Source organism: Siphateles boraxobius, unplaced genomic scaffold, assembly GCF_051911475.1.
Source record: "Siphateles boraxobius isolate OS27281-9 unplaced genomic scaffold, OSU_SipBor_1 33, whole genome shotgun sequence".
NCBI classification, from domain to species: Eukaryota; Metazoa; Chordata; class Actinopteri; order Cypriniformes; family Leuciscidae; genus Siphateles; species Siphateles boraxobius.
Genome location: NW_027508953.1, coordinates 9,910,898 through 9,926,390, shown reverse-complemented (window position 1 = coordinate 9,926,390; position 15,493 = coordinate 9,910,898). Strand labels below are relative to the sequence as shown.

At 36.3% G+C, this 15,493-nt stretch overlaps 1 protein-coding gene across 8 annotated transcripts in view; it reads right to left on the bottom strand.

The window, feature by feature from the left end:
* tbc1d5 (TBC1 domain family, member 5) overlaps nt 1-15,493 on the bottom strand; it is a 29,238-nt gene that overhangs the window by 1,699 nt on the left and 12,046 nt on the right. For 2 of the 8 annotated variants that reach the window (XM_077195446.1, XM_077195445.1), the window contains exons 7-22: nt 14,732-14,806; nt 14,573-14,640; nt 13,105-13,207; nt 12,830-12,939; nt 12,637-12,687; nt 12,430-12,499; nt 12,156-12,328; nt 7,347-7,489; nt 6,914-7,020; nt 5,426-5,511; nt 5,037-5,326; nt 4,466-4,528; nt 3,182-3,390; nt 2,909-3,005; nt 2,754-2,833; nt 332-658 (exon numbers count right to left, since the gene is read on the bottom strand). In XM_077195446.1, coding sequence (XP_077051561.1) covers nt 332-658; nt 2,754-2,833; nt 2,909-3,005; nt 3,182-3,390; nt 4,466-4,528; nt 5,037-5,326; nt 5,426-5,511; nt 6,914-7,020; nt 7,347-7,489; nt 12,156-12,328; nt 12,430-12,499; nt 12,637-12,687; nt 12,830-12,939; nt 13,105-13,207; nt 14,573-14,640; nt 14,732-14,806 — 2,052 coding nt within the window. The remainder of the gene's footprint in view (nt 1-331; nt 659-2,753; nt 2,834-2,908; nt 3,006-3,181; nt 3,391-4,465; nt 4,529-5,036; nt 5,327-5,425; nt 5,512-6,913; nt 7,021-7,346; nt 7,490-12,155; nt 12,329-12,429; nt 12,500-12,636; nt 12,688-12,829; nt 12,940-13,104; nt 13,208-14,572; nt 14,641-14,731; nt 14,807-15,493) is intronic. The other 6 variants (XM_077195448.1, XM_077195447.1, XM_077195452.1 and 3 more) reach the window with 4 other exon arrangements.

Below are 15,493 nucleotides of genomic sequence, written 5' to 3'. Positions count from 1 at the left end.
TTTTATTAGCCTAATCATTATTATTCTATGACAATTAATGAATCCGCCAGCCTCCCCATGCTCATTATGTAACTCAAATGAAATACATGCAAATAAAATGAATATAAAGATTGTAAAAGTATTTATAAATAATTTGTTGTACTCCCTTTAACTTGATATTACTGGGGAAAAAATACTTTTTTATTTTTACAGTAATACATGTGTTTATTTGTCACAAAATGAATCTTGCATGGTCCTAATCTTGGTTTACTAAAGTATAACCTTGAAATGAGTTTTTAGAATGTGCATGTACCTACTCACATGAAAACTGTTTTTTATAATCATCTCTAACCTGGGGCTCTGGTATTGTGAGGACCTTGTCAGTGGTCAAGACCTTGACCTTCTCTTCCTCCTTCTCTTCCTCCTCCTCTTCCTCCTCCACTTCCTCCTCCTCCTCCTCCTCTTTCTCTGCTACAATGTCTCCTTCCTGGTGGTCGTAGCGCTCTGGAACCGCTTGTTGTCCGTCTGTAGAACCAGCTGCGTCTGGATCACTCTGGTCCTTTACTGTACTATATTGGCTAGAGCAGTAGTGATCGTCTGCTATGGAGATCTCCTCATTCTCCTCCGCCTCTAGCTGACTCTGGTTGAATCTGAGAGACCCCTTCAGGATGTCCTTGATCTGGGGACAATATGGTTAAGAGAGGCCTCTAATTATATTTGTATATTAATGCATAGTGTGTTATAATTGCATTTAGATAACTGTTTTTCTCATACATGTAAGATCAATTGTACAGTTAGCTAATTATTAATTGCAAAATAAACCCTGAGATTTAGAATCACCTTGAAGGAGTTTATTTTGTGGTTATTAGATGGTTATTTACCAATAAATGGACAGTAAAATTATGTGGTAACACTTTACAATAAGGTTCTATTTGTCCTATATTATTTGTTCTATAAGTCCCTCTGTATTCAACAATTGTATCCCTTAAAACTCATCTTTGATCACCAAAATGACATATTCCTGGACAAATAAAAATTGATTCATGCCTTAAAATAGCTTGAATTTAACTCAAACCCTTGATTCATTTACTATATGCGGGGCCATGAATATGCAAATTAGCCCCGCCTCCACTCACTCACACCGCTCAGAGATCCACTTTGTGCATTTACTACAGTAAAGTTGTCCATGGCAAGTGGAAATACTGGTTTAATTCAGCTATATATGTTTGAACCAAAAACTGATTCATATGAAGTGGAAGAGTGAATTATACAGGCTCGTCTACAAGTCGATGTATCAGAATGGCAATGTTTTTTATGCATCACACTCTACAACGTCGGACACATAACCTGGCTTATCTTGAGACTCCCCCGCTTTGCAGCAAAGTAATGATGATATGCTAAAGACCGCCCCCCGCGTGACGTGATTGGTCGCAAGGTAGTTTGTGATGCAAGAATCACCAGCGATTTCAAACCGTCTTTTTACACGGCAGTTTTAAGTATAAAATACTCAGCAATGCTGTTGACAGAAATTTGCACATGGTTTGTCTTAAAGCATATTAAAAACACCACATAGACATATAAACAACACAGGGTTCTCAAGTTTTACCAAAAGCTTGAAGTGAGATCACATGTGGTCAGGGGAGGAGCCCTAATGGAGCCCCGCGCCCACCCATCCCCGCCCCCCAATTTTACCCATTGTTCATAATTAACCAGCACTAATTGAAATTATAACAATTGTTAAATCTGATAAATGACAGAGCAATTCATCACATCAAATATACTCTTTAATGTTATATTTAAAAATTACAAATATACAAAAATTACAAATTGTAAATATGTTTTGACAGGATATAAAATATTACCAAGAGCACTCTGCTTTTAATACATGTAGCCTTAATGTAACTAGAAAGACTATTAATACAGTATAATATATTATTTAAAATAAAATGAAGAAATACATTTTCATTCCTTACCATACCCACTAACGTTTCCCTTAGTTTCAGATAGCGTAAGCTAGCCAAACTGAGCCAAAGCTTCTGGCCTGGTTGCAAAGTAGTTGTAGAGTTTTTGACTGCATCAATAATAATGTATACGATGGGCTATATATTAAATGTTCTAGCCTAAAAATGTCAGACAAGCTTTCTTCCAACTTACCTTCTCCATCAGAACATGTGTTCGCGCAATGTTACCTAGTAACGAACATACTGTGGCCGAGAATGTTCCGTCAACTTCCGTGTGTTCGCGCATCTATGTTGCCTAGCAACGAAAGCAATCTGGCCGAGATACGTGCTGGCGGCAGGAAACTTCACTTTGTGTGCCTGCGCCTCGTATACAACGTTATATATAAAGCTTGCAGGACAACTTGGTTGGCATTGCCTTTTCAGTGTGAGAAATACACGGTGTGGCGTGTGAGCGTGTGAACTGGTTGAATTGCGTGCGTCTCACAGCCAATGCGTGAGACTTGAGAACCCTGACAACATTAAAAACTTGATTTTCACCACAGGGGGGACTTTAACTACTAAAACTAAACATACTTTTAAAGCATTTTATTGATTTTTGTAATGGTTAATTTCAACATTTGAATGGGACCATATTTTAAAATGTTACCAAAATTATTTTAAGTGAGAAGAACACTGATTGAAAATGGGGAATATTTTTAACTTTTAATTTCACAAACACAAAATGTATTGTTATATACAGTATATATATTCAATATTTAGTGTTTATCTTATTATTACAGGTTTTTTGTTGCAAACTGGAGACCTGAGTCATACCTGTTTTAGTCCAGCAAGTGACACCAGAACCTCATCTTCCTTCTCCAGATGCTCCTGCAGTATCACATCTTGAATTTTTCCTGTCCATTAATCAAAGCACAATCATTACGATTCCATCACCAGTGTGTTTGTGAGTGACTGGCTCAGTGACTCACCTATGTGCATGTTCATCATCTTGGCACAATATTTACTCATGGCCTCTAGGTCATTAATCTGACCCTGTAAAAATGACACCTGGGCCTCCAGCTCCTCCTGTGTAAGGATACATACGCATAAATTAGAATACATGTAGCACCTATAAAATACAACATTAACCGGAGCTACAACATAATCCCCAAGAAATTTACATGCTATATGAAGAAAGAATGGACACAAAATGAGAGCCTGGGAATGCAAATGGTAAAGCAAAAACTAAATTTGCTGCTTACCGCATCCTTCTTGTTTATAGTTTTACTGTGGGACCGGGAGCGACTGATAATAAAGAAAGAGTCTTTCTTCGTGGCAGAGGAAGGCGGAGATGATGTGCTGGAGTCTCGCCCCGTGGACACAGGGAGAGGAGGGGAAGACATTGCATGGTCCCGTCCACCAGACAAACTCTCAGAGCTGGGGGAGGAACTAATGGTCCTGGAGGTGTGGCCTGCAAGATAGACATCAACAAAAGTTAATATCAGGCAGCCTATGAGAACAGACAACCAAAGATAACAGAACAATTTTTTAAAAAAAATCACAAGCTAGATAAATAGCATGAAGAGTCTGAGACACAATCACACAGCATGCAGTAAATCACAGGGAAAGCAAAAGTAAAACAAAACATGACCTTAAAAACAGGAGGATTTTCTTTGGACTATGAAGAGAACTAACAAAACACGGATACGAAAAGTTCAGAGAATAATTACACTACTAATCGATATCGAATAGTTTGGGGCACAGGACGTTTTTTCCCCCGCCTTTTTAAAGAAATTTTACATTCAGCAAGGATGGATTAAATTGATCAAAGGTTACTGTAAAATCATTTATAAAGTTACAAAAGAGTTCTTTTGAACTTTATATTAATCAAAGAATCCTAAATAAAAATGTATCTGTTTCCACAAAAATATTATGCGGCACAAATGTTTTTAATATTGATAATACTAAAAAAATTGTTGTTTCGCATCAAATCAGCACATTACAATAATTTCTGAAGGAACATGCGACACTGAAGACTGGAGTAATGATGCTGAAAATTCATCTTTGCCATCACAGGAATATATATATATATATAAATAACATTTTAAAATACGTTCAAATAGAAAATAATTATTTTAAAATTATAATAATATTTAAACTTTACAGTTTTTACTGTATTAATGATCAAATAAATGCAGCCTTGGTGAGCAAAAGAGAATTCTTTCAAAAACATTTAAAACAAAATTCTTATCGACCCCGAACATTTGAATGGTAGTATAAATTACATATATATATTTTTTTTTAATTGGATTAATTAATACAAATACATCATTTTTATCTTGGGGTGAACTTTTTTTTTAAACTGAAAAAGCCTGGTAGCAAAAAGCAGCATGACTCATTACAAAATACATGATTACACCAAGTTTATTTGAAAGCAGACACGCATGCATTATATAGCGGACACGTTACAGTAAAAGCACACAAAGAAACATACAAAAACCGAATAATATAAAAAAGCATTATTAAAGCACGCATGCAGCAGTTACCTGGGGTATCAGATTGAATCTGGGAAGGGAGAGATATCTGAGAGGCTCCGCAAGGACCTATGTCTAACAGACAGCAGAGTAAGGCTACAGCACACACCTATTCTGTCACAGCACATGCATGTACACATTCACATAATAGTCCATGCACCCTGATGTATTAATAAATTCTGGAGGTATATGGGTAAAATCAACACAATAGCTGCGTCCGAAATTGCATACTCTCTTGAGTAGGTAATTATTTTGAATAAGTAATTACTTCACGGCCGCTAAAAAAGTACGTTCTATATAGTATGAATGTGTGTAGTATGAATGTAAACCGGATGTACTACATTCGCCATTTGGTCATTATCATGTGACCTACCAGCTTCAGTTACGTCACTTCACTGCAGAATCACGCCAGAAGTAATAGGTCATCCAGGGAACTTTTTGTCTACTCTTTTATGAGTACTGTGAATTCGGAAATACTTCTTTTGGTTTTTCAACCACTATATAGTAGGCAAGTATGTGATTTCGGATGCAGCCAATCTATATTCATACGGGGTTGTAATGTTGTGTGTGTACGAGTGCTCACCTTTGCTGAGGTGCACTGGCATACTTTCAGACTTCAGCAGTCGATGCTGATGCGGCGTTTGTGTGTGCGGTTGTGATTTGATCTGCATATTTGCCGGAGCGGTGCATGATGGAGGCTCAGCCAATGGTTGTGGCACATGAGTTTGAAGGGGAGGAGCTGATATCACCTCGCTGTTAATTGGCGAGATACCGCTGGAGCCGCTTCCCATCGGCGCAATGAGCTTCCGGCCGAAATTAAGGAGAGAACTGGATACTTTATTAATGTTGAGAGGTGCTGCTTTAGTGCTGGCCCTTTAGAAAAAGAAAGAAAACAGTTTCTAAATTGTAAATAAATATAATATATAGTATATATGTGCACAAAGTTATAATATGCATAAAAACACAAGATACCGAGTCTTGTTGACCAAGTCGGCTCCACAGGTTTTGTAGTAGTCAAGGTTTTGCTGGAACTGGTAGTTCACTGGTCGTGGATTATTCTAAAATTATATAAAAGGGACATATGACAAAAACAAGGGTAACACTTTACAATAAGGATTATTAACATTAACTAATAATGAACTGCAATTCTACAGCATTTATTAATCTTTGTTAATGTTAATTTCAAGATTTACTAATACATTATTAAAATCAAAATTTGTATTTGTTACAAAAATTTGTATTTGTTACTCCAGTAGGTAGCTTTTGTAAACAAATATTTGTTAAAACTGTCATTATGTCCTGACAGTAGAATATCAGACAGATAATCTGTGAAAAAATCAAGCTCCTCTGGCTCCTCCCTGTGGTCCAATAGCCATTTGCAGGAATACACCGCTCCCGGTCAGAAACAACCAATCAGAGCCAGGAGGAATGTCTTAGCAGTGTCAATCACGCTCGTGTACGCGCTGACCACCCCTCTCTTGCACAGCGCGAGCGCGTACCGTCGTTTGTGACTCTCCTGTTCGAACTCGTTCATCCAAATGAACGAATCTTTTTTCGAGTCATTTCATTCATTCAACGAACGAAATGACTCGAAAAAAGATTTGTTCATTTTGAACGAGTCTTTTTCGGAGTCATTTGGTTCATTCAACGAACGAAATGACTCGAAAAAAGATTTGTTCATTTTGATGAACGAGTTCGAACAGGATCACGAACGTGCATCACAGAACAGAGCAAGGCAAGCATTTGTGCTTATAAAACTGAAAGTTTTTTATTTATTTTTGAAATGACCGATCGGTTCGCTAGATAAGACCCTTATTCATCGTCTGGTATCGTTTAAAGCCCTTTGAAGCTGCGCTGAAACTGTCATTTGGTCCTTGAAACGTTTGTGTCCTATTGAAGTCCATTCTATGGAGAAAAAGCCTGGAATGTTTTCATCAAAAACCTTAATTTCTTTTCGACTGAAGAAAGAAAGACATGGACATCTTGGGTGACATGGGGGTGAGTAAATTATCAGCAAAAGTTTTTTTAAAAGTGAACTAATCCTTTAACGTTATCTTACTAGCTATTTATAACTTATAGAAAGAGTGCAACGTTAGAAAGTTAGCTGCTACATGTATTGCAAAATACATAATGATGTGAGGACCAAGTTTGTAGTCAAAGTATGGGCAGGCCATAGTCAATGTAAAGCATATTGTTGATGTTTCGCCCCTATTAGTGAATGTTCCATAACTGTTTATAATCCGCCGTCATCGGTGGTCCTGCTTACTAGCCTGCGCGTTCACGGCAGGCTCCGCTGTGGGGGAGGAGCTGTGGAAGGAGGGCTGTAGCGTAGCAGAGAGTAAGGGGGTTGGACCTGTAAGTTGTGCTTGTTCAAATTTTCAGGCTAAGTCAACATTTTCTCAAAACTCCCTACTGCATCTCTAAAAGTGAATATGAAAGAGTGGGTGTGACTGACAGTACCTTAGGGTCTCTGAGGAATAGTGCTTTAAGGAGCAGTGAGTGGATGTCTCCAATAGGAGGATAGTGCATCAGGAGGCCGAGACACGTCTGAAAGTTACTTGCGATCACTACGACATGAACAACACAGGTACGATACAGTTACTGGTCTTTCAAATAAACTGATACATTTCTTCTAGAGCCTTTTGTAAATGTACATGTTCAATGCCAATAGGCATAAGCCAACTCATCTGCATGTCATTAGCTCCTGTGTTTGGATTGGTTATGTAGGTGGCAGTGATGCGCTATGACTAGACAAACTGATCAAGTATTGCATGATATCCATAAAGCTCCAAGGTGAACACCCAAAGTTTATTTACGCCTTAGTAAATCTATATCTTGTGTTCCATTGGTTTGTGTTATGAACAAATCACAGATGAGAGAGAATTTAACTTACATGCATCTCTAATGTACAGAAGCATAGCGACAAACACGTAATCCACCAAGTCCAAAGTGATGCTGTCTGCAAAGAGAGCATCCCAGACCACCAACAGATCCTGCAGGGGAAACTCCCGACCAAACAGCAGTCGAACCCAGCGACTGCCCGCAAACACAGAAACAGAGAATTTATAGCTGATGGAAAAGTTGACTAATTTAGATAAAAACAACACTAACATATCTTTAATTCTACACTGTTTATATGCACCATGGAGAACTGACAAGAAATAATGATTAAATACTTCTTGTCCCTCATGCTGATATCATCTGAAATTCATCCAAAATTTATAGGGTTTTAATGTGAACAATTATCATACAGGTTTATACATGTTTGGTATCATTTGAAATGTCTCAGTGCGACTGGTACAAATGTCTCGTTCCCAAAGAAGTAAACCAAAAGGTAATAAAGTTCTTAAGAGTTTAGAAATATCTTGCACACAAAAGGGTGTGACTTTCAGGCAAATGGTCGTCTACTCACAAAAGGTGTAACCTCCAAATGCAAATTACATTGTCAGCAAATGCACAGCAGGGACTGTGATTCAGGTGAATTTCCCCTGTGAACTCATGTTTACATTTGAAATGAGTTCTGGCTATATAATGGAATGCAGCAAAAGAATCAGGGCCTTTTCTGTATCTCAGATCAGCCCGTGAGGCTGAAAGTTGCCCAACTCTCAGCTTCATGTATTTCTTAAATGTCGGGTTAACACTTCTCTTCTTTATTCAAGAGCATTTGATGTTTTGTATTGATTATCTTTGAACCGATTATGAAACTGGCATGATACATTTACCTGACATAATAAATTATTACATTTGATTATTCTAATTGACTTTGACATTATTTTCATTCAAGAGTTTAAAAAGAATAGTAAAACATTCGCTCACACTTAACGATGCACAGATATCATTAAAACCTTTTTCATTTATGGAGTCAGATGAAATAACGAGTTAATACATATGAGAAAATGTATTGAATTTAATCAAAAATACTTTGCCACGAGAAAAGACAGTAACACACCTTCCGTGCTGGTCGGATGCCGGACTTTGGGCCGACCGAGCACGAGTTTACACATACTGTATACATGTACATATACATATATATATATATATATATATACACATACATATACAGGGCTAAGCATAAGTGAACACATCCATGCTAAAGTTGACTAAAAAGAGGAATAAAAAATCATCTTTTGGAAATTGATCTTAAAGCCTTAATTAAAACAATGAGGAAAAATCCAACCTTTAAGGACACCAATTTTCTTTGTGAATTCATAATGTATTGTAAATAAATAAATGTTCTTCCTTAAAATACAGGGGGCATAAGTCAGGACACCCCTATGTTAAATTCCCATAGAGGCAGGCAGATTTTTATTTTTAAATACCAGGATCCAGGATACTATAAATCCTGATAAAAGTTCCCTTGGCCTTTGGAATTAAAATATCCCCACATCATCACATTCCCTTCACCAGACTTAGAGATTGGTATGTAAACATCTTTTATGTAAAATATCTTTTTCAGGACAGTACTAAATAAAAATAACATGCATTTTGTATGATCCCTCTTATTTTGTTAAAATAATAATTATTTTGCAGATTCTGCAACGTGTATGTAAATGACCACGTATTGGACCACGACTGATACTGATATATATATAGATTCTAGCAGCAATAACGGGGTTAAGCACTTCCATGGGTTCCAGGAGTTCAAAAAATAGCTAAAAAAGAAAAAGAAAACCAACAGATGCAACAGAAGCTAAAGCACCTTTGGTGCTTTGCCCCAAATAATAATAACAAGAGGTTGAAAGATTATTGCAATGCTGAGTCGAAATACAACATGATCTGCTATGATGACACACCACATGAGAATCAAAACCACAAATTTCGAATCAGGTGCTCATTGTCTTATCACAATGTATTTTTGAGCACAGGAAAATTAAGCAACATTATGGACAGAGCTAAATTTAAATGGTATAAGTTTGCACCACACAGGATTTGATTAAATGATTTTCCAACATAACGCACATTGCTCTACACAGTGCGCCACTCAGTTGGCTTAGGTTGTTTAATCTCAAAAAGACTTGAGTGAAAGGCACAAATACAATTGATGGTCCCAAACAAAAGAGTCTCTAATGTTATGACAGTCTTTAATCCCCGCTATAAAAGTTGAATTTAGTTAATAGGTTTCATTTTAAGAAAAGGCCAGAAATAAACAACTTAGTGTTTTTTAAAAGTTACTTTTTAAGTTGTGACACGTTCTATCTACAAATTGTCTTACCTATCCTAAGACGTTGACATATGTAAATTATTTAAAAAGATGTTTTAACAGAACATAGAAAAAAATGGTTCAGATATTGTCAAACAAAGGATTTAAACACCCAAACCAAAAGTACAATACAGTCATATAAATTCTTGAACGTGCTTGGCATATATGTAACATTTCGGACATCACATCATACGGGATTCGAACGCGCAAATTTCTGGTCAAGTGCTCATTGCTCATCACAGTGCGCTATGTACATGACACACAATTGATTTACTGCTGAAGAGACTTCAATATGAGGTGGAACACACAAAACCTTTAGTTAGCATGCTAACTGATTAGCATACAAAGATAACTTGTCTTAGCCAATAAAGTATCTTATGTTTAATCTGATAGCAAAATAACCACATTAAGTCTTGACATGAACATTGAGTCTTTTTAGATTAGTTACGTTATTTTTATGAAGTTGTTTGTAAAGTTGATGCGTTTAGGTATATATAACATACATGTATACATGTGTGTATTTGTATTTGCTTTGTTTCTTGTGATGATTGTGTTTGTTTGTTTTGAATGTTTTGATTTTATGTAAAAGCCTAACCAGGGCCGCGGGCCGCAAACTAGCTTTACGCCATATGCCGTATGTACACGGCATCGGTTGTCTATGTGTAACAATGCCTAGTGTATTGACCCTGTTAAATAAACAAACAAAATAAAAAAAATGAAAATGAAAATTAGAATGAATGGCCTCTAATTTACATGTTAACCAATTAGCATGCTAAGCTAACAACATAGGTCAACAAACAGGCATTGTCCACTTCGGAAAGGCGTTTCTCAGAAACAGTAGTGAATATCAAAGATCTGTTCAGTCATTTCTGTGCTTTTAGGAGGGGTAGCGAAAAAACGTTTTTTCATATACCTAAAAACAGTGGTAGAGCATAATGTTGTAACACGACAAATGAGAAACCGGCATAAACGAAGGAAAGTAACAGTACTGAGAAAATTAAGTTTTCAAAAGTTAAGCGTTTTAGTGAAAAGCCTTACACTAGGGGGCAAGGTGTTCAAAATGTACAGGTACCTTAAAGACATGCTGGCGATGATGTCTATCAATCTTCTGATATGCTTTGCTGATATATCAAAGCGTTTAAAAAATATTATAGTTTATGACAAATTTCTAAATGCCAGACATACATTTCTGACATACATTTCTGACAAAAATTTCAAAAGTTATTAGCAAAAATAGCCATTTTTGAATCTCGTGACCTGTAGATGGCGCTGTTCTCAACTTTCACATGTACCCTCAGATCATGGTCCTGATGAAGTGTACCTGTGACAATGACCTAAGTTACCCCTGATGGCGGTGTACGCCCTGTGTTTGTTTGGGTTTATATTCTTTCTATAAATGTTTGTTTCTCATTGTTTGGTGACTTTTGCACATTAGACTGATAAAAGACACTAAGAGATTTATTTCTTTATTTTCTTAAATATTCTTTGGAATTTACATAAATTATTAGTTTTATCCTCGCTTGCAAAACTAACCTTCTGGTTTCATGTCTGCAGCATGGTTTCCGGGGGTGGGTGTTTAAGAAGACGTGCGGCCTACCTGTTCCTCATTTTATGCCATCCCAAAGAATTCTGGGTAGGGTAGGCATAGTCCATTTCACAATGTGATCAGGGGGTTATTGTTTTATGTTTTATTGTGTTTATGTTTATAGTATGTATAAATGTATTTGTTTATTATTTGTATTACTTTCCTTGTATAATTGAGGTTAATGTATTTTGAATATTATTTAAATTTCAGTGTAGTTATGTATTATGTATGTGAACATATTATTTAAATTCCCTGTTACTGTCAAATGGTTGACCCTTTCAGTATAAAGGAATGTATTTTTGTCTGTTAAGCCAGTTCTGGGGAGGGACCTCCGTGAAGAGGGTCACCTTCAGTGTTTTTGTTTATGTTATTTTTGATTTGATATAATTTTTGGAAGTCAATAAAGATTTCATTGACTGCAAGCAGTGTCTCCTGCCTTTGCTCTGGTCATGTCTTCACAGTACCAAATTTAGTTTCGATAGATCAAAGTTTTGCCGAAATATAGCCTGTGTGGCTAAACTACATTTCAAAATGGATTTCAAAATGGCGACTACTGTAATGGAGTCTTAATGCAAGATATTGAATTTAATCAGCATGAGGAGAGTAATCGAGAGTATTAAACATGTTCTTTCAAAGATTTTCTTTCTAAGTGTTCAAAAGTTGAAAAGTGAATATTTGAACTGGTGGTGGCCCAATAGAGGTTCCAAAGTTGGTCAGATTACCATTCAGGACCACCGCTTGTGGTAGAAGTGTGCAAATTTCATAATTTCCCTACTTAAGGTTCATAGGGCTGGTGTAGACTCCCAATAGGGAGGAATAATAAGAATACTAACAGATACAATAGCAGCTTCAGCAACTTTGGTGCTTGGCCCCTAATAAAATAATAATATTCATTCATTCAGTTCATTCATACTCACATGCCATAAATCTGGGGTGCTATCTCCAGTCTGTTGAGGTGCATGTACAGTTCAATGTCGTGTTTTTTTACTAGCTGGTCCTGAATTCGGTTGACTTTGGTCACAATAGCAACAGAAGGGCCAGAGTCCTGTGGTCTCGCAAAGGGGATGCTGGTTAACATCTCTTCTTTGCCCTGAAATGTTTAAACACTGTTTAAGTCATGTTAACAAGATTGAAGTTGGAAGCTGACAAAATATCAAAGCAATTAATTCTACGTAAAGTCACCCATTGTACCTTTCTGACCTCCCGCTCAAAACTGCTGAACCAGGGTTCTGCTGTCTCCATGAGCAGAGAAAACATGACACTGTGGGATTGTTTGATGAAGAAAAAAAAAAGACAGATGCAACAGATTGAGCAAAGTGTGTTTAGCAACTATATGCGGTTAATCGGGGTATAATTTTGTTTAAGATCATACAGTGTGATAATGTGACATTTACTCACTAGGCATCATGCTCGTGGAATTTAGGATCCAGAAGGACTTTCATCTCTTCACTGCAATTGAGGTACAACATGGTTTAAATAAATATACTAAGAAATACTGAAAATTCAATTAATAATGATTCAAAATTTGAAACAATACACGTAACAAATTGAGCAAGTCTTCAGAAATCTGTATGACAGTAGACAGTCTCGCCTGTGTGGTAATAGGTCAGACCTGGGATTGGCCGTCTCATTGGCATGCTGAAACGCCTGGTGATCACAGTGGAGAACAAACACTATTGGGGCAAGTAACTCATGCATGCCCTGTAGAGAGACAGAGAAGGAGGGATGAGGATGAGAGAAACAAGAGGATATTTTAAAGGTAAATGCTTATTTTGGCAAAATTACACTACAAGATCGACTGAGCCAGTTTGACAGGCTATGTTGTGGTGTGGCAGTATTTGTCACAATCATTAAGTGTGTATAAACCTGCTTATACAGTAGCTGCTCATTCTCTCGTGCGTAGCAGAAGAGAATATCAGTCAGCTTCGTCCTGACATCCTCTTCCTGGAAGTACAGCATCTCTGGAAACCTGCAGACAATCAAGGAGTAACAAATATTGTTTTGTATTGTCTTGTATCTGTAGTGTCTAAACCAGTCAGACACACAATTATTCATTATAGTTCATGAATAATCCAGAAAACTCCCTCTTCCAACAAGAAACTATGTGTTAGAGTTCTGTGGACAACCCCCAGAGAGCAGCTAACTCCCCAAAAAAGGCAGAACAGGCCTCTGGTTAACATAGCAGCAAAGGTTTACGACCAAAAGGAATGTGGAGAGTCAACTGTGACTCCATTTCCCCATAGGAAAGACCCATAAGGCCTATAAAAAAAGTTTTTCCATTAATTCATAGGCAAACCTTTTATGCATGAAAATGCATATCTCCAGGACATGTGTATAATTATTACTGTCTTTTTTATTGTCTTTTGTGTCGTATACTGTTTTATGCATGCTTTATGATAGAACCAATAATTAATGTAACCTCACATATACCATGTTTGGAATCTATGAATTTCTATTTTAATTATTTGAATGAACATTTATGTTATATGTTGATACCTATGCAACATATTAATATTACCAGATTCTTTCATAATTCCTCCCTCAACACCCAATCCAGTTACATATCTATATTTAACAATTAAATTAACACTTGACTGAATTTCTGACTTAATTATCTTAAAAACCCTTTAATCGAAAGACTTATGCTTGAATGCTTGAATATGAATGCATACTTAATAAAATGAAGTAAATGTTTATTTAATGAGAGTAAAAATGGCTAATAAAAAGATATACTCGTTTAAACACAACCATTCAATATTCACCTTTCACACAACCATTAGGGTCAGTGAGTAAAAAAGGAAATTAACACTTTTATTCAGCAGACACATCAAGTTGATCAAAAGTGATAGTAAAGAAATTTACATTGTTGCAAAAAAACAACAACAACCTATTTTAAATAAATGCTGTTTTTTTACTTTCTATTTATTAAAGAATCCTGAAAGAATGTATAACGGTTTCACACAAAAATTTTAAGCAGCAAGGTTTTCAACATTGAGAATAATAAGAAATGTTTCTTGAGCACCGAATCAGCATATTAGAATGATTTCTGAAGGATCATGTGACACTGAAGACTGCAGTAATAATGCTAAAAATTCAGCTTTGCCATTACTGGAAAAATTACATTTTAAAATGTATTAAATAGAAACCAATTATTTTAAATTATAATAATATTTCATAATATAATACTGTTTTTACTGTACTTTTTCCCCCCAGTAAATGCAGGCTTGGTGCTCACTCATCATAAGAGGCTTCTTTCAAAAAGATTTTTTTTTTTTTAAACTTACCGACCCTAAACCTTTGAATGGTAGTCTATGTGTATTGTTCACAAACTTACGTTCGTAAAACATCTTGTTTGATCATACCCCTGAGCTCCTTATCCTGAAAGAACTTATTCCAGAGACTCTGAAAGAGAAAGACACAAAGAGACAGAAAAAGTTGAACATGGACAGATCCATCCATTCTTATGGTTTTACTGAATTAGATGTTCTCTCACCCCCTCATCCTGTGAGAGTGGGTTGTTCACCACCAGGTCCTGCTGGCCTGCAGCTTTGCGAGGGTTTGTAATATGCTGCAGTTCAAGACAAACAATCATGATTGATCTAGTCTCAAAACCTCCTGAAGACACTATAAATCACTACCACATACAGGTCCTCCTCAAAAAATGAGCATATTGTGATATAGTTCATTATTTTCCATAATGTAATGATACAAATTAAACTTTCATATATTTTAGATTCATTGCACGCCAACTGAAATATTTCAGGTCTTTTATTGTTTTAATACTGATGATTTTGGCATACAGCTCATGAAAACCCAAAATAAGCATATCATGAAAAGGGTCTCTAAACGAGCTATTAACCTAATCATCTGAATCAACTAATTAACTCTAAACAGCTGCAAAAGATTCCTGAGGCTTTTAAAAACTCCCAGCCTGTTTCATTACTCATAACCGCAATCATGGGTAAGACTGCCGACCTGACTGCTGTCCAGAAGGCCATCATTGACACCCTCAAGAAAGAGGTTAAGACACAGAAAGAAATTTCTGAACAAATAGGCTGTTCCCAGAGTGCTGTATCTCAGGAATCTTTTGCAGGTGTTTAGAGTTAATTAGTTGATTCAGATGATTAGGTTAATAGCTAGTTTAGAGACCCTTTTCATGATATGCTAATTTTTTGAGATAGGAATTTTGGGTTTTCATGAGCTGTATGCCAAAATCATCAGTATTAAAACAATAAAAGACCTGAAATATTTCAGT